Source organism: Thalassophryne amazonica, chromosome 2 (genome assembly GCF_902500255.1).
Source record: "Thalassophryne amazonica chromosome 2, fThaAma1.1, whole genome shotgun sequence".
Lineage (NCBI taxonomy): Eukaryota > Metazoa > Chordata > Actinopteri > Batrachoidiformes > Batrachoididae > Thalassophryne > Thalassophryne amazonica.
The window spans coordinates 157,345,129-157,370,315 of NC_047104.1; the positions used below are offsets into that span (position 1 = coordinate 157,345,129).

General features: G+C 42.4%; 1 protein-coding gene across 2 annotated transcripts in view; it reads right to left on the reverse strand.

Annotated features, from left to right (window-relative positions):
• LOC117501184 (cytoplasmic polyadenylation element-binding protein 1-like) overlaps window positions 1-5,770 on the reverse strand; it is a 119,981-nt gene extending 114,211 nt beyond the window's left edge. The window contains exons 1-2 of one of the 2 annotated variants that reach the window (XM_034160055.1): window positions 5,672-5,770; window positions 5,196-5,364 (exon numbers count right to left, since the gene is read on the reverse strand). In XM_034160055.1, coding sequence (XP_034015946.1) covers window positions 5,196-5,364; window positions 5,672-5,686 — 184 coding nt within the window. In that variant the 5' untranslated portion in view covers window positions 5,687-5,770. The remainder of the gene's footprint in view (window positions 1-5,195; window positions 5,365-5,671) is intronic. The other variant, XM_034160047.1, reaches the window with a different exon arrangement.
• Window positions 5,771-25,187: the final 19,417 nt, after the last annotated feature.

The following is a 25,187-nucleotide window of genomic DNA, read 5'->3' on the forward strand; positions in this document are numbered from 1 at the left end:
AAGCCTTCAGTTACAGTTAACTTCAGACTGGTGGTTGGCTCTCACTGCGGTATTGTATCACTTCCTGTTCCGGAGCACAGCGGTGTTTTTCTGTATCTGTTAGCTGTTTAATCTTGGCAGTTAGATTGATCTAGTTATCTAGATTACGATTTGTTTCCCTAGTGTAATCTTTACGTGCCTTAACTAAAGCACTCCTTCTGCTGAATCACCTCTAAATTATTCACTTTGCGTGTTTTTAGGAATCCGCTAGGTTAGCGTAGCTACTAGCTCTTAGCCGATTTAGCATGGCGGCTTCTCCTGTCTCTCCCACACTTTTCTGCTCTGGGTGTGAAATGTTTAGTTATTCCTCGGCCTCCTTTAGCAGTAATGGTACTTGTAATAAGTGTAGCTTATTCGTAGCTTTGGAGGCCAGGCTGGGTGAATTGGAGACTCGGCTCCGCACCGTGGAAAATTCTACAGCTAGCCAGGCCCCTGTAGACGGTGCGGACCAAGGTAGCTTAGCCGCCGTTAGTTCCCCCCTGGCAGATCCCAAGCAGGCTGACTGGGTGACTGTGAGGAGGAAGCGTAGTTCTAAACAGAAGCCCCGTGTACACCGCCAACCGTTCCACATTTCTAACCGTTTTTCCTCCCACTCGACGACACACCCGTCCGAGGATCAAACTCTGGTTATTGGCGACTCTATTTTGAGAAATGTGAAGTTAGCGACACCAGCAACCATAGTCAATTGTCTTCCGGGGGCCAGAGCAGGCGACATTGAAGGAAATTTGAAACTGCTGGCTAAGGCTAAGCGTAAATTTGGTAAGATTGTAATTCACGTCGGCAGTAATGACACCCGGTTACGCCAATCGGAGGTCACTAAATTAACATTAAATCGGTGTGTAACTTTGCAAAAACAATGTCGGACTCTGTAGTTTTCTCTGGGCCCCTCCCCAATCGACCGGGAGTGACATGTTTAGCCGCATGTTCTCCTTGAATTGCTGGCTGTCTGAGTGGTGTCCAAAAAATGAGGTGGGCTTCATAGATAATTGGCAAAGCTTCTGGGGAAAACCTGGTCTTGTTAGGAGAGACGGCATCCATCCCACTTTGATGGAGCAGCTCTCATTTCTAGAAATCTGGCCAATTTTTTCTTAAATCCTCCAAACCGTGACTATCCAGGGTTGGGACCAGGAAGCAGAGTTGTAGGTCTTACACACCTCTCTGCAGCTTCTCTCCCCCTGCCATCCCCTCATTACCCCATCCCCGTAGAGACGGTGCCTGCTCCAGACCACCAACAACCAGCAAAAATCTATTTAAGCATAAAAATTCAAAAGAAAAAATAATATAGCACCTTCAACTGCACCACAGACTAAAACAGTTAAATGTGGTCTATTAAACATTAGGTCTCTCTCTTCTAAGTCCCTGTTGGTAAATGATATAATAATTGATCAACATATTGATTTATTCTGCCTTACAGAAACCTGGTTACAGCAGGATGAATATGTTAGTTTAAATGAGTCAACACCCCGAGTCACACTAACTGTCAGAATGCTCGTAGCACGGGCCGAGGAGGAGGATTAGCAGCAATCTTCCATTCCAGCTTATTAATTAATCAAAAACCCAGACAGAGCTTTAATTCATTTGAAAGCTTGTCTCTTAGTCTTGTCCATCCAAATTGGAAGTCCCAAAAAACAGTTTTATTTGTTATTATCTATCGTCCACCTGGTCGTTACTGTGAGTTTCTCTGTGAATTTTCAGACCTTTGTCTGACTTAGTGCTTAGCTCAGATAAGATAATTATAGTGGGCGATTTTAACATCCACACGATGCTGAGAATGGGACAGCCTCACACTGCATTTAATCTATTATTAGACTCTATTGGCTTTGCTCAAAAAGTAAATGAGTCCACCCCACCACTTTAATCATATCTTAGATCTTGTTTGACTTATGGTATGGAAATAGAAGACTTACAGTATTCCCTGAAAACTCCCTTCTTCTGAGTCATTTCTTAAACATTTACATTTACTCTGATGGACTACCCAGCAGTGGGGAATAAGTTTCATTACACTAGAAGTCTTTCAGAAAGCGCTGTAACTAGGTTTAAGGATATGATTCCTTCTTTATGTTCTCTAATGCCATATACCAACACAGTGCAGAGTAGCTACCTAACGCTGTAAGGGAGATAGAGTATCTCGTCAATAGTTTTACATCCTCATTGAAGACAACTTTTGGATGCTGCAGCTCCTCTGAAAAAGAGAGCTTTAAATCAGAAGTGCTGACTCCGGGTATAACTCAAAACTCGCAGCTTAAAGCAGATAACCCGTAAGTTGGAGAGGAAATGGCGTCTCACTATTTAGAAGATCTTCACTTAGCCTGGAAAAAGAGTCTGTTGCTCTATAAAAAAGCCCTCCGTAAAGCTAGGACATCTTTCTACTCATCACCTAATTGAAGCAAAATAAGAACAACCCCAGGTTTCTTTCAGCACTGTAGCCAGGCTGGACAAAGAGTCAGAGCTCTATTGAGCTGAGTATTCCATTACTTTAACTAGTAATGACTTCATGACTTCTTTGCTAACAAATGTTTAACTATTAGAGAAAAAATTACTCATAACCATCCCAAAGACGTAATCGTTATCTTTGGCTGCTTTCAGTGATGCCGGTATTTGGTTAGACTCTTCTCTCCGATTGTTCTGTCTGAGTTATTTTCATTAGTTACTTCCTCCAAACCATCAACATGTTTATTAGACCCCATTCCTACCAGGCTGCTCAAGGAAGCCCTACCATTATTTAATGCTTCGATCTTAAATATGATCAATCTATCTTTGTTAGTTGGCTATGTACCACAGGCTTTTAAGGTGGCAGTAATTAAACCATTACTTAAAAAGCCATCACTTGACCCAGCTATCTTAGCTAATTATAGGCCAATCTCCAACCTTCCTTTTCTCTCAAATTCTTGAAAGGGTAGTTGTAAAACAGCTAACTGATCATCTGCAGAGGAATGGTCTATTTGAAGAGTTTCAGTCAGGTTTTAGAATTCATCATAGTACAGAAACAGCATTAGTGAAGGTTACAAATGATCTTATGGCCTCAGACAGTGGACTCGTCTCTGTGCTTGTTCTGTTGGACCTCAGTGCTGCTTTTGATACTGTTGACCATAAAATTTTATTACAGAGATTAGAGCATGCCATAGGTATTAAAGGCACATGCGCTGCGGTGGTTTGAATCATTTGTCTAATAGATTACAATTTGTTCATGTAATGGGGAATCTTCTTCACAGACTAAAGTTAATTATGGAGTTCCACAAGGTTCTGTGCTAGGACCAATTTTATTCAGCTTTATAACAGGCTTCCCTTAGGCAGTATTATTAGACGGTATTGCTTAAATTTTCATTGTTACGCAGATGATACCCAGCTTTATCTATCCATGAAGCCAGAGGACACACACCAATTAGCTAAACTGCAGGATTGTCTTACAGACATAAGACATGGATGACCTCTAATTTCCTGCTTTTAAACTCAGATAAAACTGAAGTTATTGTACTTGGCCCCACAAATCTTAGAAACATGGTGTCTAACCAGATCCTTACTCTGGATGGCATTACCCTGACCTCTAGTAATACTGTGAGAAATCTTGGAGTCATTTTGATCAGGATATGTCATTCAAAGCGCATATTAAACAAATATGTAGGACTGCTTTTTTGCATTTACGCAATATCTCTAAAATTAGAAAGGTCTTGTCTCAGAGTGATGCTGAAAAACTAATTCATGCATTTATTTCCTCTAGGCTGGACTATTGTAATTCATTATTATCAGGTTTGTCCTAAAAGTTCCCTAAAAAGCCTTCAGTTAATTCAAAATGCTGCAGCTAGAGTACTGACGGGGACTAGAAGGAGAGAGCATATCTCACCCATATTGGCCTCTCTTCATTGGCTTCCTGTTAATTCTAGAATAGAATTTAAAATTCTTCTTCTTACTTATAAGGTTTTGAATAATCAGTCCCATCTTATCTTAGGGACCTCGTAGTACCATATTACCCCAATAGAGCGCTTCGCTCTCAGACTGCAGGCTTACTTGTAGTTCCTAGGGTTTGTAAGAGTAGAATGGGAGGCAGAGCCTTCAGCTTTCAGGCTCCTCTCCTGTGGAACCAGCTCCCAATTCAGATCAGGGAGACAGACACCCTCTCTACTTTAAGATTAGGCTTAAAACTTTCCTTTTTGCTAAAGCTTATAGTTAGGGCTGGATCAGGTGACCCTGAACCATCCCTTAGTTATGCTGCTATAGACGTAGACTGCTGGGGGGTTCCCATGAGGCACTGTTTCTTTCTCTTTTTGCTCTGTATGCACCACTCTGCATTTAATCATTAGTGGATCGATCTCTGCTCCCCTCCACAGCATGTCTTTTCCTGGTTCTCTCCCTCAGCCCCAACCAGTCCCAGCAGAAGACTGCCCCTCCCTGAGCCTGGTTCCGCTGGAGGTTTCTTCCTGTTAAAAGGGAGTTTTTCCTTCCCACTGTAGCCAAGTGCTTGCTCACAGGGGGTCGTTTTGACCGTTGGGGTTTTACATAATTATTGTATGGCCTTGCCTTACAATATAAAGCGCCTTGGGGCAACTGTTTGTTGTGATTTGGCGCTATATAAAAAAATTGATTGATTGATTAATTCAAAATGCACTGAGTGTTTTTCTCTTTTTGCTCTGTATGCACCACTCTGCATTTAATCATTAGTGATTAAAATAAAAACAGCAAACGTCTACTGCAACAAGTTGCGCTTCAGTTGCCATGTTAAACAGTGAAGATGGCAGTACGGGCAGTTTTTTCTCCCCGTAAGGCAGAGGGGTGTCTCAATTCAGAGGACTAGAGGCATACCCCTTCACCTTACCTTGTTTTAAAGGGGTAGGTGCAGGGGTAGGACCAAGGGGAAGGGGTACAAAAGAGAATTGAGATGGGGCCTAAGTCATCTTCTGGTCACAGAAGAATAATCCCTGCCTTTCCATATTGTCCATTTTAAGTTTTGGCCAATTATCTTTTTTATTAAGTGCAATGCAAATTAAGTGATTAGACTGTTGGCCATTTATTAGTTCCACTGGTCTTCAAAGGCAGCAGCTTTTTTTTTATGACCATTAGACAAAAACAGCAGCAACTGGTCATTTTATTTCACTTCATCATTCACTGCCAGTAGTAAGGAGTTTTTGTTTGTTTGTTTTTTTAAGATGCAGCCACTTTACCACACAGGAGGTCTCGCTTGTCCTTAGTGTTGGGCGTCGTGCACACGCCGGTGAAGTCCAGCGCGTTGCCCAGCATAGTGTTCATCCTGCGGAAGATGTCGGCGTTGCTGCAGGTGGACAGGGCCGGAGACTCGGGGTCCCAGCGGTCAGGGCCGCGGGGATCGTCTCGCTGCGAGAGAACACACACACACACACACACACACACACACACACACACACACACACACACACACACACACACACACACACACACACACTTCAGCCCGACACGCCAAGCCTCAACTCACGCCCAAAAGCATCAAATAAATTAAATGAAAGCCGGCTTAAGTCACGCCGAACAGCACCAAATAAACTAAATAAAAGCCAGCGAGTTTTATTGTGAGCTAGCAGCAGCTCCGTAGCAATTTTTTTTCCGACACAAACGAAACTCGTCAAAACTTTTAACTCCCCGCGTACTGAGTTTTTCCTTTTCTTACCAGAGAAAATGCCATGACGTGGAGAGACAAACTATGAAAAAAAATGTTACAATAAAAACCGCCAGCAGCCGCTTATAGTCATTTATGAAGGCCGTCTGTGCGCTAATTAGCCCAAATTTAATGAACCTGCGCTTAACAAATGAAAGAGCCTCGAGGGCTTCCGTCTGCTCACGCGCTCGACATCAAAGACAAGCCGCAAAAGGTCACGTGACTAGTAAAATTACACATATTTGATGTGCAACTGATAAATGTGCAATAAGTGTTTTATTTAAGATGCCGGATATTTTGTATAATTTGCGTTATGGGAAAAATGAATAAATAAACTTACAGAATATTCCCAGTGCGCTCTGAGATCAAAGCCCAGCCGCGGGCCTCACGGCCAGAATGTGTTTATATATTTATATATAGACGTTACGAATCGAGCATATGTTTACAAATATGCTAGTTATTTTAACGCGATTGTGTTTGTCTTTTTCACTTAAATATGAGAGAATGAACAGCTTAAAAATCCCTCAATTCTATCTGCACACATACAAAGATATAAGATATGAGAAAAACACTTTAAAACTACATTATTATGACAGAAGGATCTTGGAACATGTTTGTCAGTATTTTCTCAAAAATTGAAAGAGTAATGATTGAATAGATTATAGCCAAATTTATTGGCTGTGGTAATAATAAATTCTATTTTATTCATCATTTCGTATTTCACCAATGCTATGATTAAATAAACGTACTTGGAAGATGTGCAAAAGTTTTAAGCACGCCAGTTATATCATAAAAATAGCGTTTGACGACCCCCCCACTCCCTTTTCTACTGGCAACACAAAATCAATCCAACAAAAGTGGATATATTTGATTCCACACTAATAATCATTTATTTGTAAGTGTACTGGCCAGTAGAATACCCCACAAACACAGTTGCAAATGATCATGCAATATTAAAATGATTGTAAAACACAATTACTCATATTTTCAGTCACATTTTTCAAATAGTTTTTGAGGTCCTGCGACTTATACTCTGGTGCAACTTATATACTGAAAAACCACATGTGAATAGAATCCAATTTTCATATTGATTATCAATAAAGTCGAAATTCATCACATATTTCATTTACATTTATGTATGAATATTTATCGGACGTTCATAAATTGTAATGCTTTTGTGATGCATTAAATGTGCCTGATATAGATAGATAGATAGATAGATAGATAGATAGATAGATAGATAGATAGATAGATAGATAGATAGATAGATAGATGTATTTATCTATATATAGCTACACACACACACACACACACACACACACAAGGGGTGAGTGAGAAGTTTTGAGCCTGACCCAGAAAAAGTGGGCCGTGGTTGTCCATCTTTTGCATTCTGACAAACCAACATTTCTGGAGAATGTGTCAAGTTTTGACTCACTGGATGCAATGTTGAGAAATGTTGCTTTGTCAGTTTGACAGTTCCTGTGCAACACGGGCATGCATGTGGAGCATGCTGCAGATACTGTTTGAACACCTCAGCCTGCATGGACTTATCATCAACCCTGCCAAGTGCCAGTTCGGGTTGACCGCTATCGACTTCCTGGGACACAGAGTCATGAAAGATGAGACCCTCAAATCTAAGGTAGAGGCAGCTCTGAACTTCCAGCGACCGACCACGGTGTGAGCCCTGCAGGACTTCTTGGGAATGGTGAACTTTAGCACTGCTTCATCCCCAAAGCTGCTGCGGTCATGTGCCCCTCATACGAGGCACTAAAGGGAAAAACTCCCAAACATATGGTGTACTGGTCAGTGGACAGAGACACGGCATTCTTGCATGCCAAGGCAACCTTGGCTTCTGCGATGATGCTAGCCCACCCTTCACCAGACGCCCCCATGTTCATCACCACAGACGCATCTGACTACGCTGTGGACACAGTACACGAGCAGTGGGTAAACGAGGCATGGCAGCTGCTCCCTTTCTTCAGTCAGCACTTACGTCCCAATGAGCACAAATACAGCACATTCAACTTGGAGCTGCTCCCTCTGCACCTCACCGTCCAACACTTCTCCATGCTACTGGAGGGCCAGCGGTTTACAGCTTTCATCAACCACAAGCCATTGACTTTTGCCATGGCCAAAGTGTCAGAACCCTGGTCCGACCACCAGCAACGGAAGCTCACCTACATCTCAGCGTTCACTACAGACATCCAGCACATCGCCAGCAGGAAAACCTATACTACGCACAGTTTCTCCAGTCACAGCCACTGAAGCCTATAACTTCTTCTGGGTCGTCTGTGTGTCTTGGTGTCTCCTCACTCTTCTCCTTCTTGTACAGTTACTCAGTTTTCAGAATGGCCTCCTCCGGACAGATTTACCACACTGCATTTCTTAACACAGAGCTCACAGATCTTTCTCTTATCGTGCCCCTGTTCTGTGGAATGATCTCCCTGCATCAATAAAACACTCAGATTCTGTGGAGACTTTCAAGTCCAGACTTAAGACGCACTTATTGTCCCTTTCGTATGGCAGCATACTGGCTTTTGACTCTTTCAATTCATTTTATTAGTAAACGCAGCTTGCCACAGCCTCAACTTTACCTAAATTCTGGGTCTTTTAGTGAAGTTTAGGGCTAGTGGCTGACGATCACCTGAGTATTTCCTGTTTTTCTTGTTGCTTAATGTTCACAAATGACACTGTATTTCTTGTCTTTCTGGTGCCTGATTCTGTTTTTTTCTCTCTATTTAATTTGCAGCTCCATCCAGAGATGGATGTGGTATTTGTGCTGGAGACCCTCCTGTCCTGTGCACCAACAGCGTTTCTTATATATTCATTTTGTGAATTGTTCTGTAATTTGTGTTTGTATCATGGCCCAAGCAGAGGGTCACCCCTTTGAGTCTGGTCTGCTTTAGGTTTCTTCCTCAGATCATCAGAGGGAGGTTTTTCTTACCACTGTTGCCTCTGGTTTTGCTCTGGGGGTTTGTAAGGTTAGACCTTACTTGTGTGAAGCACCTTGAGGCAACTTTGTTGTGATTTGGCGCTATATAAATGAAAATAAATTGAAATAATTGATGTAAATAAACTCCAAGACACATTCAGTGGTTTAGAAAAGTCCATGTCTCCATCCACTGACTTGTCTCATGAAAACTGGCTGTAAAAGTGATGATTTACTTGTGTTACACACTGCACAATTACATACTTATGCGCACCATCATTTTGGTTTTATTTTTGTTTTGTTCATGACATCTTGCAGAAATGGGTTTTCACTAAGTTTAAAGTCAGTCATTTTCAATTTTTTTTTAAAATACAGAAGCCCGATTAGATAGATAGATAGATAGATAGATAGATAGATAGATAGATAGATAGATAGATAGATAGATAGATAGATAGATAGATAGATAGATAGATAGATAGATAGATAGATAGATAGATAGATAGATAGATAGATAGAATCATATTTTGAAAATAGTGAGTCTGTTTGATTAAAGCATTAGCAGTGTCCTCAAGAAATTACTAACCCCCCAACCACTGAATTCCACACAAACCATGTTTTCATCTGATTTAAGAAACAAATTTCAAAATCATGCAATTCCACTTTGGAGCCACCAGACAGCGACAGAGGCTTCTAAAAAACAGCAGACAGAATTTAATCAATTTTATTTATATACATGCATCTGGAAAGTATTCACAGTGCTTCACTTTTTCCACATTTTCTTATGTTACAGCCTTATTCCAAAATGGATGAAATGGATTTTTTTCCTTAAAGTTCTACTCACAACACCCCATAATGACAATGTGTAAAACTTTATATATATATATATAACACACACTGTAATTTTATTACAGAGATTAGAGCATGTCATAGGTATTAAAGGCACTGCGCTGCGGTGGTTTGAATCATATTTGTCTAATAGATTACAATTTGTTCATGTAAATGGGGAATCTTCTTCACAGACTAAAGTTAATTATGGAGTTCCACAAGGTTCTGTGCTAGGACCAATTTTATTCACTTTATACATGCTTCCCTTAGGCAGTATTATTAGACGGTATTGCTTAAATTTTCATTGTTACGCAGATGATACCCAGCTTTATCTATCCATGAAGCCAGAGGACACACACCAATTAGCTAAACTGCAGGATTGTCTTACAGACATAAAGACATGGATGACCTCTAATTTCCTGCTTTTAAACTCAGATAAATCTGAAGTTATTGTACTTGGCCCCACAAATCTTAGAAACATGGTGTCTAACCAGATCCTTACTCTGGATGGCATTACCCTGACCTCTAGTAATACTGTGAGAAATCTTGGAGTCATTTTTGATCAGGATATGTCATTCAATGCGCATATTAAACAAATATGTAGGACTGCTTTTTGCATTTACGCAATATCTCTAAAATCAGAAAGGTCTTGTCTCAGAGTGATGCTGAAAAACTAATTAATGCATTTATTTCCTCTAGGCTGGACTATTGTAATTCATTATTATCAGGTTGTCCTAAAAGTTCCCTAAAAAGCCTTCAGTTAATTCAAAAGGCTGCAGCTAGAGTACTGACAGGGACTAGAAGGAGAGAGCATATCTCACCCATACTGGCCTCTCTTCATTGGCTTCCTGTTAATTCTAGAATAGAATTTAAAATTCTTCTTCTTACTTATAAGGTTTTGAATAATCAGGTCCCATCTTATCTTAGGGACCTCGTAGTACCATATCACCCCAATAGAGCGCTTCGCTCTCAGACTGCAGGCTTACTTGTAGTTCCTAGGGTTTGTAAGAGTAGAATGGGAGGCAGAGCCTTCAGCTTTCAGGCTCCTCTCCTGTGGAACCAGCTCCCAATTCAGATCAGGGAGACAGACACCCTCTCTACTTTTAAGATTAGGCTTAAAACTTTCCTTTTTGCTAAAGCTTATAGTTAGGGCTGGATCAGGTGACCCTGAACCATCCCTTAGTTATGCTGCTATAGACGTAGACTGCTGGGGGGTTTCTATGATGCACTGTTTCTTTCTCTTTTTGCTCTGTATGTACCACTCTGCATTTAATCACTAGTGATCGATCTCTGCTCCCCTCCACAGCATGTCTTTTTCCTGGTTCTCTCCCTCAGCCCCAACCAGTCCCAGCAGAAGACTGCCCCTCCCTGAGCCTGGTTCTGCTGGAGGTTTCTTCCTGTTAAAAGGGAGTTTTTCCTTCCCACTGTAGCCAAGTGCTTGCTCACAGGGGGTCGTTTTGACCGTTGGGGTTTTACATAATTGTTGTATGGCCTTGCCTTGCAATATAGAGCGCCTTGGGGCAGCTGTTTGTTGTGATTTGGCGCTATATAAAAAAAAATTGATTGAAAATTGATTGATATATATATATATATAAACTAAGAAATCTCATGTACGTAATTATTCACAGTCTTTGCCATGAAGCTCAAAATTGAGCTCAGGTGCCTCCTGTTTCCACTGATCATCCTTGAGATGTTTCTACAGTTTAATTGGAGTCCACCTGGGATAAATTCAGTTGATTGGACATGATTTGTAAAGACACACATCTGTCTACATATAAGGTCCCACAGATGACAGTTAGAGCACAAACCAAGCATGAGGTCAAAGGAATTGTCTGTAGACCTCCGAGACAGGATTGTCTTGAGGCACAAATCTGGGGAAGGGTACAGAAACATTTCTGCTGCTTTGAAGGTCCCAGTGAGCACAGTGGCCTCCATCATCTATAAATGGAAGAAGTTCAGATCCACCAGGACTCTTCCTAGAGCTGGCCACCCGTCTAAACTGAACGATCGGGGTAGAAGGACCTTAGTCAGGGAGGTGACCAAGAACCTGATTGTCACTCTGTCAGAGCTCCAGCATTCTGTGGACAGGGTTAGGGTTAGGGAGGGAAACATGAGTGCAGCAATGTACAGAGACATCCTGGATGAAAACCTGCTCCAGAGCGCTCTTGACCTCAGACTGAGGCGACGGTTCATCTTTCAGCAGGACAATGACCCTAAGCACATAGCCAAGATATCAAAGGAGTGGCTTCAGGACAACTTTCATTTTCATTTTAATTTCATTTCATTTCATTTATATAGCACCAAATCACAGCAAAGTTGCCTCAAGGTGCTTCACACAATTAAGGTCTAATCTTACCAACCCCTAGAGCAAGCACACAGGCGACAGTGGTAAGAAAATCTCCCTGTGAGGAAGAAACCTCAAGCAGACCAGACTCAAAGGGGTGACCCTCTGCTTGGGCCATGCTACAGGCACAATTTATAAGACAATTTACAAAAATGAATATAAGGGAAATTTTGTGGTGTACAGGACAGGAGGGTTTCAGGAGTAGACAACACTCTCATCTCTGGATGGAGCTGCACCTCAAACAGAGAGGAAAAAAAAAAACAGAATCAGGCATCAGAAACACAAAAAATACAGTACAATTTGTCAGCATTAAGCAACAACAGAAATGGAAGAAATACTAAGGTGATCGCCGGCCACTAGCCCTAAGCTTCACTAAAAGACCCAGACTTTAGATAAAGTTGAGGCCACGGCATGCTCTGTTTACTAATAAAATGAATTTAAAAGAGTAAAAAACATAGTAACATACTATGCCAGTATGCTAGTCATACAAAAGGGAAAATAAGTGCATCTTAAGTCTGGACTTGAAAGTCTCTACAGAATCTGACTGTTTTATTGACGCAGGGAGATCATTCCACACAACAGGGGCACGATAAGAGAAAGCTCTATGACCTGCAGACTTTTTATTCATTTTTATTCTGAAGGTCAAAATGCCCAACTGTTTTCCTCCAGAAGAATTTCTACGACCTTGGTGAACCATTTGGCTGCCTTCTTATCTTCTGCTGTCCCTGACAGTCAGTCTGACGTTGTCAAGGCAACTCCAGACATTATGCACACACTAACAGAAACTGATAAAAACTCATCTGACTGATACGAACTCATCTCATCTACACTCATGACGCACGCCCCATCTCTCCCCCCAACCTCCACCACCCCTGCCTCCGACCTGCCGCTCCCCCTGAGCTCGCGGCCGCACAGGACACTGCTGCGCCCCCTCCAACACACACACACACACACACACACACACACACACACACACACACACACACACACACACACACACACACACACACACACACACACACACACACACACACACACACACACACACACACACACACACACACATTCACATTGCCTCAATTCGGATGAAGAACTGTCTTAATGGTTATCGTACATAAACAATCAAATGTAGATGTATGTGTGTTCTAATTCTGATGTGTGCCATTATTATGTTCAACTTGTAATAATTGTGGATTAATTGTATTTTTGTCTGAGGTGATTGTGTGGGAAGAAATTTTGTTGCACTTGTAATGACAATAAATCTATCTATCTATCTATCTGATCTACACAAAACAACAAAGGTTCATTGTCTCTCCTTGAAGGCACTGAACCGGAGTGATTTTTCTGCATGCACATCTTCACATGGTGTAATATCGTTGTGTGATCTTTTATTGAAATGCATAATACAGTTTAGGAGCAGTTGCAGTTATGAAATCAATATTCAACAGCATGATGCTTCAGTTGATTACAGAAGCCCAATTACTCTCTTCGAAGTGGTCTTCTCCACCCACTGAGGTCCTCAGGACAGACAGCTTCAGCCTGGATCACAGCCAGAGAAACACCACATGGCCATTTTGTTTTTGTTTTTGTTGTTGAATTGTGTGCTGAATAAAGTCATTCATTCATTCATTCATTCAAATACTCACTCCTCATCTGAATCTCCCCAAGTAACCAGCAGTACCCAAGGTTCCTCTGAAGAGACTCGGTACTAAAGACATCCAGTTGTTGCCTTTGGTCATTGTATTGGTTAGTGTTCAAATCTCCCAACAATACAACAAGACAGGAAGCACCAGGGACAAAAGGACTTCTGACGTTGTGTTGGAGCCAGAACACAACCACTGGAAAAACTCAAACTCTGTCCATGTTGTGCACAGTACTCATTGTCCTGTGTGCAGGTCACATATGATGTTCATCACTTGTTGGGGATGCAGCAAATTCTCAGGAGGTGCCAAAGAGCAGCCCGGACACCCGAGTCCAACACAGGTTACAGTCACATTATCAGGCCACCACATCCTGTGCCGCCTTACTGCAGCAGCATCTGGACGTAGATGTACGTCAGCCCGAATAAATCTCAGCATACATGAGGCTACTGTTCTGGTAATAGTTTGGCTATAAATTATGAAGAAAGATGCACACTCAGGTAAGTAGCATAGCCAGTCTGTGTATATTGTTCCAGCGTACAATGTCCTAACATCCGGGGTCAGTGCCTATCATAATAAGAGTCTGTCAACTAAACTAGACCCCGTAACATCCTCCATTACAAAACAAGAAGATCTCAGTGCATAAAGAAACACCTGAGCATAGTGGAGATTTATCTTGTCTTAGGTGAATAAACAAACCTGTTTGCCAAGTCAATAACTTTTAACCTTTAACATATAAGGAACTGAACTGTAACAAACAAAACATCAAAACATATTATATATAAAACATATCATCAAACATATTGCATATTGCTACATTCATCTGTCATCCCCCTCCCCTTTGATTTTTTTTTTCTCAAGTGCTTGAGCATGCAGCTCACAGATTCAGTCTCTGAGGCGGTTTTGACAGTCTCCTGGCCCTAGTGTATGTGCCGATGTGGGAAGGAAGCTGCTGCGCGAGTTCTAGCGAAGCAACAGGATCCGGTATGGCAGGGCTGGACACAACCCCTGGCGTTTGGGGCCTTGAGAGTTGCACTTCAGGGGCTGATGTGTGTGTGGGCTCATGGACATCTATGGCTGCTGAGGAGGTGGGCTCTGCCACTCTCAGGTCCACTCTATTGCACCGGTATAGGGTACCTTCGACATCCACCAGGTAGGAGCGTGGTGCAACCTGTCGAAGACAGGTTCCCAGTCTCCAGCGACCAGACGCATTGCTTGGCATGGGCTTCATTCTAATTGACTCACCAATCTCCAGCTCAGGTAAGTCTTTCGCGGTGCGGTCATAAAAGTGCTTTGCAATCTGACAACGATGGCGCAACTTCTCTGTGATGCCCAATGTCACACTTGGCTCGAGAAGTTTGTTTGTCACAGGAATGGAGGTTTTGAGCCTCCTGGACATGAGGCGTTGTGCGGGACTGCTGTCCATGTTCTCTGTAGGTGTGTTTCTCCAGTGCAAGATGGCTTTCCAGGGGTCTGCCCCATCTTGTGCTGCTCTGCGAAGGTTTTTTGCTACTTTAACTGCCGACTCAGCCTTCCCATTTGCTTTTGGGTGTCTTGGTGAGGAGGTCACATGGTCAAACTCCCACTCGAGGGCAAATCGCTTGAACAGGGAGCCAAACTGTGGGCCATTGTCTGTGATGACCTTGTCTGGCTGGCCATGACGAGCAAATTGGGACTTGCAGCGCTTGATGACTGTGTCTGCCGACAGGTCTGGAAGGAGCTCAGTCTCCCAAAAATCTGAATAATGGTCGACAATGAGCAGGTAGTCCTTTTGTCTGTGGGTAAACAAGTCCATGCTGACGATTTGCCATGGCCGAAAAGGCCAGTATTCATGAATGCAGTGTGGTGTGATTTCTTTTGCCTCTGGCCAACCTGCAAGCACAGTGGACTTGAGAGACTGCAAGCATTCATCCCTATCAGTGTGTCGCCTAATCTGTTCAAGTCACTGATCACTCACATTCAAGTACTCTGCCTGGTTAATGTGATGTGCATCGTCCTGTTCTCACTGCAGTGAACAGATGTCCTGACGTGTGTAGACCGTGCCGAGGCCTGAGCACTTGTGGTCGGTCTCAACTGTGACGAGGTCACGCCCATACAGGTAATGGTGGAACCTCTGACAAGCAAACACAATGCTGAGACACTCTTTTTCAATCTGGGCATAATTTGTCTCTGTAGGGGTGAGTGCTCTGGATGCGAAAGCAATGGGCTGGCCTTCCTGCATGAGGCAGCACCCAAGTCCACTCTGGCTGGAGTCGCTCTGCACCGTGACAGGCCGCGTGATGTCATAGTAGCGTAACACCGGCATGGATGAGGCTAGGGACTTTAGCTCAGACACTGCCGCATCATGCTTGGGGAGCCAGTGCCATGGGGTGTCTTTGTCCAGCAAGCGCCGCAGTGGTTCGCAGACGGCCGACAGGTGTGGCATGAACTTCGCTAGGTAGTTGGCAAAACCTATGAGACGTTGCACACCTTTCGCATCCTCTGGGTTGGGCATGTCCACAATGGCCTTCACTTTTTCAGGGTCAGGCTTTAACCCAGTGGCTGACAGAATGTGACCATGGAAGCAGACTTCTGTCAACTTGAACTGCAGTTTCGTCAGGCTTAGTCAGAGTTTCACCTCCCTGCAGCGCTCCATCACTGTCCACAGGTTCGCATCATGGTCTCTCTCTGCTTCCTCGTCTATGTCTCCACAACCCACGACTAAAATGTCATCAGCAATGGGATCAACCCCTTTCAGCCCTGCTAGAAGCTCATGTAGCACAGCGGTGTTTTGCTGTATCTGTTAGCTGAGTCACACTAACTGCCAGAATGCTCGTAGCACGGGCCGAGGCAGAGGATTAGCAGCAATCTTCCACTCCAGCTTATTAATTAATCAAAAACCCAGACAGAGCTTTAATTCATTTGAAAACTTGACTCTTAGTGTTGTCCATCCAAATTGGAAGTCCCAAAAAACAGTTTTATTTGTTATTATCTATCGTCCACCTGGTCGTTACTGTGAGTTTCTCTGTGAATTTTCGGACTTTTTGTCTGACTTAGTGCTTAGCTCAGATAAGATAATTATAGTGGGCGATTTTAACATCCACACAGATGCTGAGAATGACAGCCTCAACACTGCATTTAATCTATTATTAGACTCTATTGGCTTTGCTCAAAATGTAAATGGGTCCACCCACCACTTTAATCATATCTTAGATCTTGTTCTGACTTATGGTATGGAAATTGAAGACTTAACAGTATTCCCTGAAAACTCCCTTCTGTCTGATCATTTCTTAATAACATTTACATTTACTCTGATGGACTACCCAGCAGTGGGGAATAAGTTTCATTACAGTAGAAGTCTTTCAGAAAGCGCTGTAAATAGGTTTAAGGATATGATTCCTTCTTTATGTTCTCTAATGCCATATACCAACACAGTGCAGAGTAGCTACCTAAACTCTGTGAGTGAGATAGAGTATCTCGTCAATAGTTCTACATCCTTATTGAAGACAACTTTGGATGCTGTAGCTCCTCTGAAAAAGAGAGCCTTAAATCAGAAGTGCCTGACTCCGTGGTATAACTAACAAACTTGCAGCTTAAAGCAGATAACCCGTAAGTTGGAGAGGAAATGGCGTCTCACTAATTTAGAAGATCTTCACTTAGCCTGGAAAAAGAGTCTGTTGCTCTATAAAAAAAAGCCCTCTGTAAAGCTAGGACATCTTACTACTCATCACTAATTGAAGAAAATAAGAACAACCCCAGGTTTCTTTTCAGCACTGTAGCCAGGCTGACAAAGAGTCAGAGCTCTATTGAGCCGAGTATTCCTTTAACTTATCTAGTAATGACTTCATGACTTTCTTTGCTAATAAAATTTTAACTATTAGAGAAAAAATTACTCATACCCATCCCAAAGACGTATCGTTATCTTTGGCTGCTTTCAGTGATGCCAGTATTTGGTTAGACTCTTTCTCTCCGATTGTTCTGAGTTATTTTCATTAGTTACTTCCTCCAAACCATCAACATGTCTATTAGACCCCATTCCTGCCAGGCTGCTCAAGGAAGTCCTACCATTAATTAATGCTTCAATCTTAAATATGATCAATCTATCTTTGTTAGTTGGTTATGTACCACAGGCTTTTAAGGTGGCAGTAATTAAACCATTACTTAAAAAGCCATCACTTGACCCAGCTATCTTAGCTAATTATAGGCCAATCTCCAACCTTCCTTTTCTCTCAAAAATTCTTGAAAGGGTAGTTGTAAAACAGCTAACTGATCATCTGCAGAGGAATGGTCTATTTGAAGAGTTTCAGTCAGGTTTTAGTCAGATGATACCCAGCTTTATCTATCCATGAAGCCAGAGGACACACACCAATTAGCTAAACTGCAGGATTGTCTTACAGACATAAAGACATGGATGACCTCTAATTTCCTGCTTTTAAACTCAGATAAAACTGAAGTTATTGTACTTGGCCCCACAAATCTTAGAAACATGGTGTCTAACCAGATCCTTACTCTGGATGGCATTACCCTGACCTCTAGTAATACTGTGAGAAATCTTGGAGTCATTTTTGATCAGGATATGTCATTCAAAGCGCATATTAAACAAATATGTAGGACTGCTTTTTTGCATTTACGCAATATCTCTAAAATTAGAAAGGTCTTGTCTCAGAGTGATGCTGAAAAACTAATTCATGCATTTATTTCCTCTAGGCTGGACTGTTGTAATTCATTATTATCAGGTTGTCCTAAAAGTTCCCTGAAAAGCCTTCAGTTAATTCAAAGTGCTGCAGCTAGAGTACTAACGGGGACTAGAAGGAGAGAGCATATCTCACCCATATTGGCCTCTCTTCATTGGCTTCCTGTTAATTCTAGAATAGAATTTAAAATTCTTCTTCTTACTTATAAGGTTTTGAATAATCAGGTCCCATCTTATCTTAGGGACCTCATAGTACCATATCACCCCAATAGAGCGCTTCGCTCTCAGACTGCAGGCTTACTTGTAGTTCCTAGGGTTTGTAAGACTTAGACTGCTGGGGGGTTCCCATGATGCACTGAGTGTTTTTTTCTCTTTTTGCTCTGTATGCACCACTCTGCATTTAATCATTAGTGATTGATCTCTGCTCTCTTCCACAGCATGTCTTTTTCCTGGTTCTCTCCCTCAGCCCCAACCAGTCCCAGCAGAAGACTGCCCCTCCCTGAGCCTGGTTCTGCTGGAGGTTTCTTCCTGTTAAAAGGGAGTTTTTCCTTCCCACTGTTGCCAAGTGCTTGCTCACAGGGGGTCGCTTTGACCGTTGGGGTTTTTCCGTAATTATTGTATGGCTTTGCCTTACAATATAAAGCGCCTTGGGGCAACTGTTTGTTGTGATTTGGTGCTATATAAATAAAATTGATTTGATTTGATTTGATGCTGCTTGCGCTGGTAGACCTCTGGGGCCACCGAGACCCCAAAAGGTAGCTTCAGCCAGCGCTTCCTTCCCCAGGGGGTCCAGAATGTGGTCATAAGGCTGCTCTCGTCATCCAGCTTACACTGTAGGAACGCATGCTTGGCATCCACTAAGCTGAAAAGCCTGGCCTTTGGCAACTTCTATAAGACATCCTCAAGCGTGGGTATGATGTAGTGTGAGCATTTCAGGGCTTTATTCAAGAATTTCGGGTCCAAGCAGATCCTCAATTTGCCTGGCTTTTTCACAGTGACCATATTACTGATCCAATCAGTCGGTTCACTGACATCTGTGATGTGTCCATCTGCTTGGTATTGGTCCAGCAAGGCTTTCACGTCCGCTTTCATTGCTATGGGAACATTGCGGGGCGCACATTGAACAGGGGCGACAGTTGGGTCCAACTCAAAACGAACTACCCCAGGCACAGATTGTACAGGTGAGTTGAACACATCCCCATATTGTTGGATCAACTGTTCCTTGGTAAGAGCCTTGGAGTTGGTGTGCTTCACTGTGTGTGCACATTTACAGGGATCATGAACTTGATGAGTCCGAGGCGCTCGCAAGTGGAGCCTGACAGCAAGGGCTTTTGACTTCAATCCAATCCACTTCATTTATAAAGCACATTTAAACAGACTTGAGTCTCCAAAGTGCTGCACAGCAAAAGCATAGACACGCAAAATAGTAATAATAACAATAATAACAGTAAAATAGATAAGATAAAATAATACATAAATAAATAAAACCATGATAAAACAATAAATTTCAATAAAATAAAAATAAAATAAGACACATGGTGTTAAATGCCAAGGAATAAAAGTGGGCCTTAAGACGGGACTTAAAACACTCCACAGTGGGAGCAGATCGGACGTGTATGGGCAGAGCGTTCCAGAGTCTGGGACCAACCACGGAGAAGGCTCTGTCCCCTCGAGTTTTAAGTCTCGTCCTAGGCACCATGAGCTGGAACTGGCCCTCGGACTTGTCTTGACAACTTCGAATGCCAATTGGTGAGTCTCGCCTTTGATCACACTCTCAGTTTCAAAGATGCCCATGGATGTTAACATGTCTCCAGAATACAGCTTTAGTCTGGTATTACTGGGCTTCAGTGCTGTATAAGGTGCCAACTTCATTTTGTCTTTGTAGCTCATTACATCACAAGTGGCCCCTGAATCAAGCTGGCACTGCTGCGACTTCTGATTTATTTGCAGTGTAACAAACCATTTTTTCCCTTTTGCCTGCACTGCTCCAATTGACTCATGCATGTATATGTCACCCTCATTGTTTGTCTCTGAATCAGATAACTCCTCTACACAGTGCAGCTTCTTGTCATTTCTTTTACTCTTCATGCACATCTTTGCAAAGTGATTTTGTGTGCCGCATGATTTGCATACCTTCCCAAATGCTGCACAATGCTGCCTGCCCTTTCGGTGTGTGTAGCCGCAGTATTTGCACATCTCCGTCTCTGCGACTGGAGGGGGAGAATCACTCGGTTTTGATTTGTTCGGCCTGAACCTTTGCTTGGCAACCGCGTGGACAGCGTCCGCGTGCGGCGTGGAGTCAGTGGACACTATCATTTTCATTCGAATGTCTGTCTGCTCTGCTGCGCGACACATCTCGATGGCACTGACAAGTGTTAAGTCTTTTCCCTAAGCAGTCTGCACCGCGTGCCTTCGTCCGAAATGCCCAGTACAATTTTATCGCGAATCATTTCATCCTTCAACTGCCCATACTTGCATGTTGCAGCTTTCTCTCTCAGCCTAGTAATAAAAGTGTCTATATTTTCCCCGTCTTCCTGCTTGCAACACCCAAACATGTATCTCTTATAAATTACTTTCTTAGCGGGTTTGAAGTATCCTTCCAGAGCATTCAGTATGGATACAGGATCATCCTGCTGAGCAGCGGTAAGATTTAAATTATGACGGTAAATGTGTCTGCACTCACTTCCCATCACAGTCCGTAGCATAGCTGCTTGCACATTCTTCGGTCTGCCAGATAGCCCCGTGACAAGGGAATAATCCTCAAACTCTGCCCGGAATGTTTCCCAGTTTGCACTCCAGTCACCAGTAAAGCACATCGGTGATGGCGGGGGAATATTGGCAGCCATGCCTGGAAAGTTGGCGGCTATGCCTGGCTCAACGACGTGCTGCTGTTGTTGTGCGGGTTCTGCTGGCCCACCATCAACATTAGCTTCTTGTGACATGGCGAATACGTAGGTTTACAAAGCTGTGAATTCACTAACTAACTTCTGACACCATGTTCTGGTAATAGTTTGGCTATAAATTATGAAGAAAGACGCACACTCAGGTAAGTAGCATAGCCAGTCTGTGTATATTGTTCCAGTGTACAATGTCCTAACATCTGGGGTCAGTGCCTATCATAAGAGTCTGTCAACTAAACTAGACCCCGTACAGCTACAGTGGGTTAAAAAAATGAAACTCTACCCAACATTGATGAGTCTTATTGCTGCAGTGTCACATTCATGTTTGATGTTCGTGTTAATTTGTGCTGTGTTCATGTTTTTGAATTTTGTCTGATAAATGTTTCAGATCTTTGGGTCCAAACTGCATCTCCTCAAAAAAGCAAGCGTAGGACAGTCGAGAGGAGTCTCGGCTGGTCGTTAGCCGGTCCTTTCATTGAAACCAAGTAAAGTTTACAGTTTTATTTGAACATCTTTTGGTGGTCTCAGTCTTCACTTCTCCTTTCAAAGACCAAGAAAATGTTTGACTAAATGATCCACCTCTTTCATACCAACAGCCGCCCACCACTGACCTCACATTCCTGCTTTTTGGTTTTCCTTATAATTAAATGAAAACGTCTGTAGGATTTCAGGTTTTGCCCATGTTTAATCAGACTGTGGGAACAAATGTACAGTACAAGACTTGTCAAGTTTACTGCTCATCCAGTAGGGAGCAGCACTGGGATCAGGTCTGGGAACTCCAGGATCTGTAGGACTTCATGAAATCCATTTAAAATAGCTGCTAGTTCACTGTGTGTGTTTGAAGTCCATTTTAATTTAAAACCTCAAATGAAATTGTTCAAACCAAATTGTTTATACAGAGTTGCTCTTACAAGCGCCACAGATAGACCATATATCTACTTTTGGCTGCTCCCATTAGGGGGCGCCACAGCAGATTATCCATCTCCATCTCAACCTGTCCTCTGTTTCACCAACCACCTGCATGTCCTCCCTTAGCAGACATACTTATATATATATTAGTATAAGTTTGTAAGGATCTCAAAAAACATTGCAACTTTACATTCACAAATTGAGGTTTCAGAATCACTACATTTGTGACCCATATACAGGCTTAAAGCTGTGGAATTTTGAAGGTTAGTGTGGTTTTTGCCATTTAATTGGTACAATGACAAACCATTTTAGTTTTGATTACCAAGGCTGACTAAGACAACCGTTCCTGGACCTGTAGCATCCTTACAATCTGCAGTCTGGAAACATCCTCAAATGGAGCAGATGTTTTTGTATCAACATTTCACTAGTCAGAAAAAAATATTATAGGTTGATATTGAACATCACTGTTCACATTTACAGTTCATATTGATGTTACACTTGTGAAAAATAAATGACCTTGTTTTGCACGAAAAGCAAATAATCCAAATGGATTTAAGGTTTGGAACTACATCTTAGCATCAGATGACGGCCTGTGGGGCTCATACGTCAGTTTAAACACTCATACTTGCATAGTTTTGATCAAATGAGTAGCAACATCACCACTCTTTGACCCTTCCAAGAGTAACTAGATTTTTTGCAAGTAAACGCTGTTGAATCAGTGCATCAAAGTTGTGGATTTACGCTGTCAAACGACAGCATCTAGAGTGGGCTTCACTTTTACTGTCATGCTCAAAACCAAATGTAACACTTGTAGTCATGTTAGAATATTACATCTGCCAAGGACCTAATAAAATCATTTGCGTTTGTCTTCTGTTAGCAGGATTATGTCAAAACTACTGCACAGATTTCAACAAAAGTTTCACCACAGAGATATTAGAGCACAGAAGACTCCACTGAATTTTGGAGGTGAACCGAATCCAGATTGGCGGACACCAGAATCTTCAATTGCTTTTGTTCCAAGTTGAATCACTTTATGATGACCCACACGAGGTGGCAGTGCGCACATCTAAAGCTGCTGTGCTGATCTTTCGGCTGTTCCCGTTAGGGGTCGCCACAGCAGATCTATTCATCTCACCCTGTCCTCTGTATCTAGCTCTGTCACACCAACCACCTGCATGTCCTCTCTCAGCACATCCATGAACCTCCTCTTTGGTCTCCCTCTTCTCCTCCTGCCTGGTGACGCCATCCTCAGCATCCTTCTCCCTATATACCCTGGGTCCCTCCTCTGCACATGACCAAACCATTTCAATCTCGCCTGACTGTCTCCAAACCGTCCCACCTGAGCTGTCCCTCTGATATGTTCATTCCTAATCTTGTCCATTCTCATTACTCCCAAAGAGAATCTCAACATCTTCAGCTCCGCCTCCTGTCTTTTTGTTTATGCCACCATCTCCAAGCCATTCAACATAACTGGTCACTATCAATCAATCAATCAATCAATTTTTTTATATAGCGCCAAATCACAACAAACAGTTGCCCCAAGGCGTTTTATATTGTAAGGCAAGGCCATACAATAATTATGTAAAACCCCAACGGTCAAAACGACCCCCTGTGAGCAAACACTTGGCTACAGTGGGAAGGAAAAACTCCCTTTTAACAGGAAGAAACCTCCAGCAGAACCAGGCTCAGGGAGGGGCAGTCTTCTGCTGGGACTGGTTGGGGCTGAGGGAGAGAACCAGGAAAAAGACATGCTGTGGAGGGGAGCAGAGATCAATCACTAATGATTAAATGCAGAGTGGTGCATACAGAGGAAAAAGAGAAAGTAACACTCAGTGCATCATGGGAACCCCCCAGCAGTCTACGTCTATAGCAGCATAACTAAGGGATGGTTTAGGGTCACCTGATCCAGCCCTAACTATAAGCTTTAACAAAAAGGAAAGTTTTAAGCCTAATCTTAAAAGTAGAGAGGGTGTCTGTCTCCCTGATCTGAATTGGGAGCTGGTTCCACAGGAGAGGAGCCTGAAAGCTGAAGGCTCTGCCTCCCATTCTACTCTTACAAACCCTAGGAACTACAAGTAAGCCTGCAGTCTGAGAGCGAAGCGCTCTATTGGGGTGATATGGTACTACGAGGTCCCTAAGATAAGATGGGACCTGATTATTCAAAACCTTATAAGTAAGAAGAAGAATTTTAAATTCTATTCTAGAATTAACAGGAAGCCAATGAAGAGAGGCCAATATGGGTGAGATATGCTCTCTCCTTCTAGTCCCCGTCAGTACTCTAGCTGCAGCATTTTGAATTAACTGAAGGCTTTTTAGGGAACTTTTAGGACAACCTGATAATAATGAATTACAATAGTCCAGCCTAGAGGAAATAAATGCATGAATTAGTTTTTCAGCATCACTCTGAGACAAGACCTTTCTGATTTTAGAGATATTGCGTAAATGCAAAAAAGCAGTCCTACATATTTGTTTAATATGCGCTTTGAATGACATATCCTGATCAAAAATGACTCCAAGATTTCTCACAGTATTACTAGAGGTCAGGGTAATGCCATCCAGAGTAAGGATCTGGTTAGACACCATGTTTCTAAGATTTGTGGGGCCAAGTACAATAACTTCAGTTTTATCTGAGTTTAAAAGCAGGAAATTAGAGGTCATCCATGTCTTTATGTCTGTAAGACAATCCTGCAGTTTAGCTAATTGGTGTGTGTCCTCTGGCTTCATGGATAGATAAAGCTGGGTATCATCTGCGTAACAATGAAAATTTAAGCAATACCGTCTAATAATACTGCCCAAGGGAAGCATGTATAAAGTGAATAAAATTGGTCCTAGCACAGAACCTTGTGGAACTCCATAATTAACCTTAGTCTGTGAAGAAGATTCCCCATTTACATGAACAAATTGTAATCTATTAGACAAATATGATTCAAACCACCGCAGCGCAGTGCCTTTAATACCTATGGCATGCTCTAATCTCTGTAATAAAATTTTATGGTCAACAGTATCAAAAGCAGCACTGAGGTCTAACAGAACAAGCACAGAGATGAGTCCACTGTCCGAGGCCATAAGAAGATCATTTGTAACCTTCACTAATGCTGTTTCTGTACTATGATGAATTCTAAAACCTGACTGAAACTCTTCAAATAGACCATTCCTCTGCAGATGATCAGTTAGCTGTTTTACAACTACCCTTTCAATAATTTTTGAGAGAAAAGGAAGGTTGGAGATTGGCCTATAATTAGCTAAGATAGCTGGGTCAAGTGATGGCTTTTTAAGTAACGGTTTAATTACTGCCACCTTAAAAGCCTG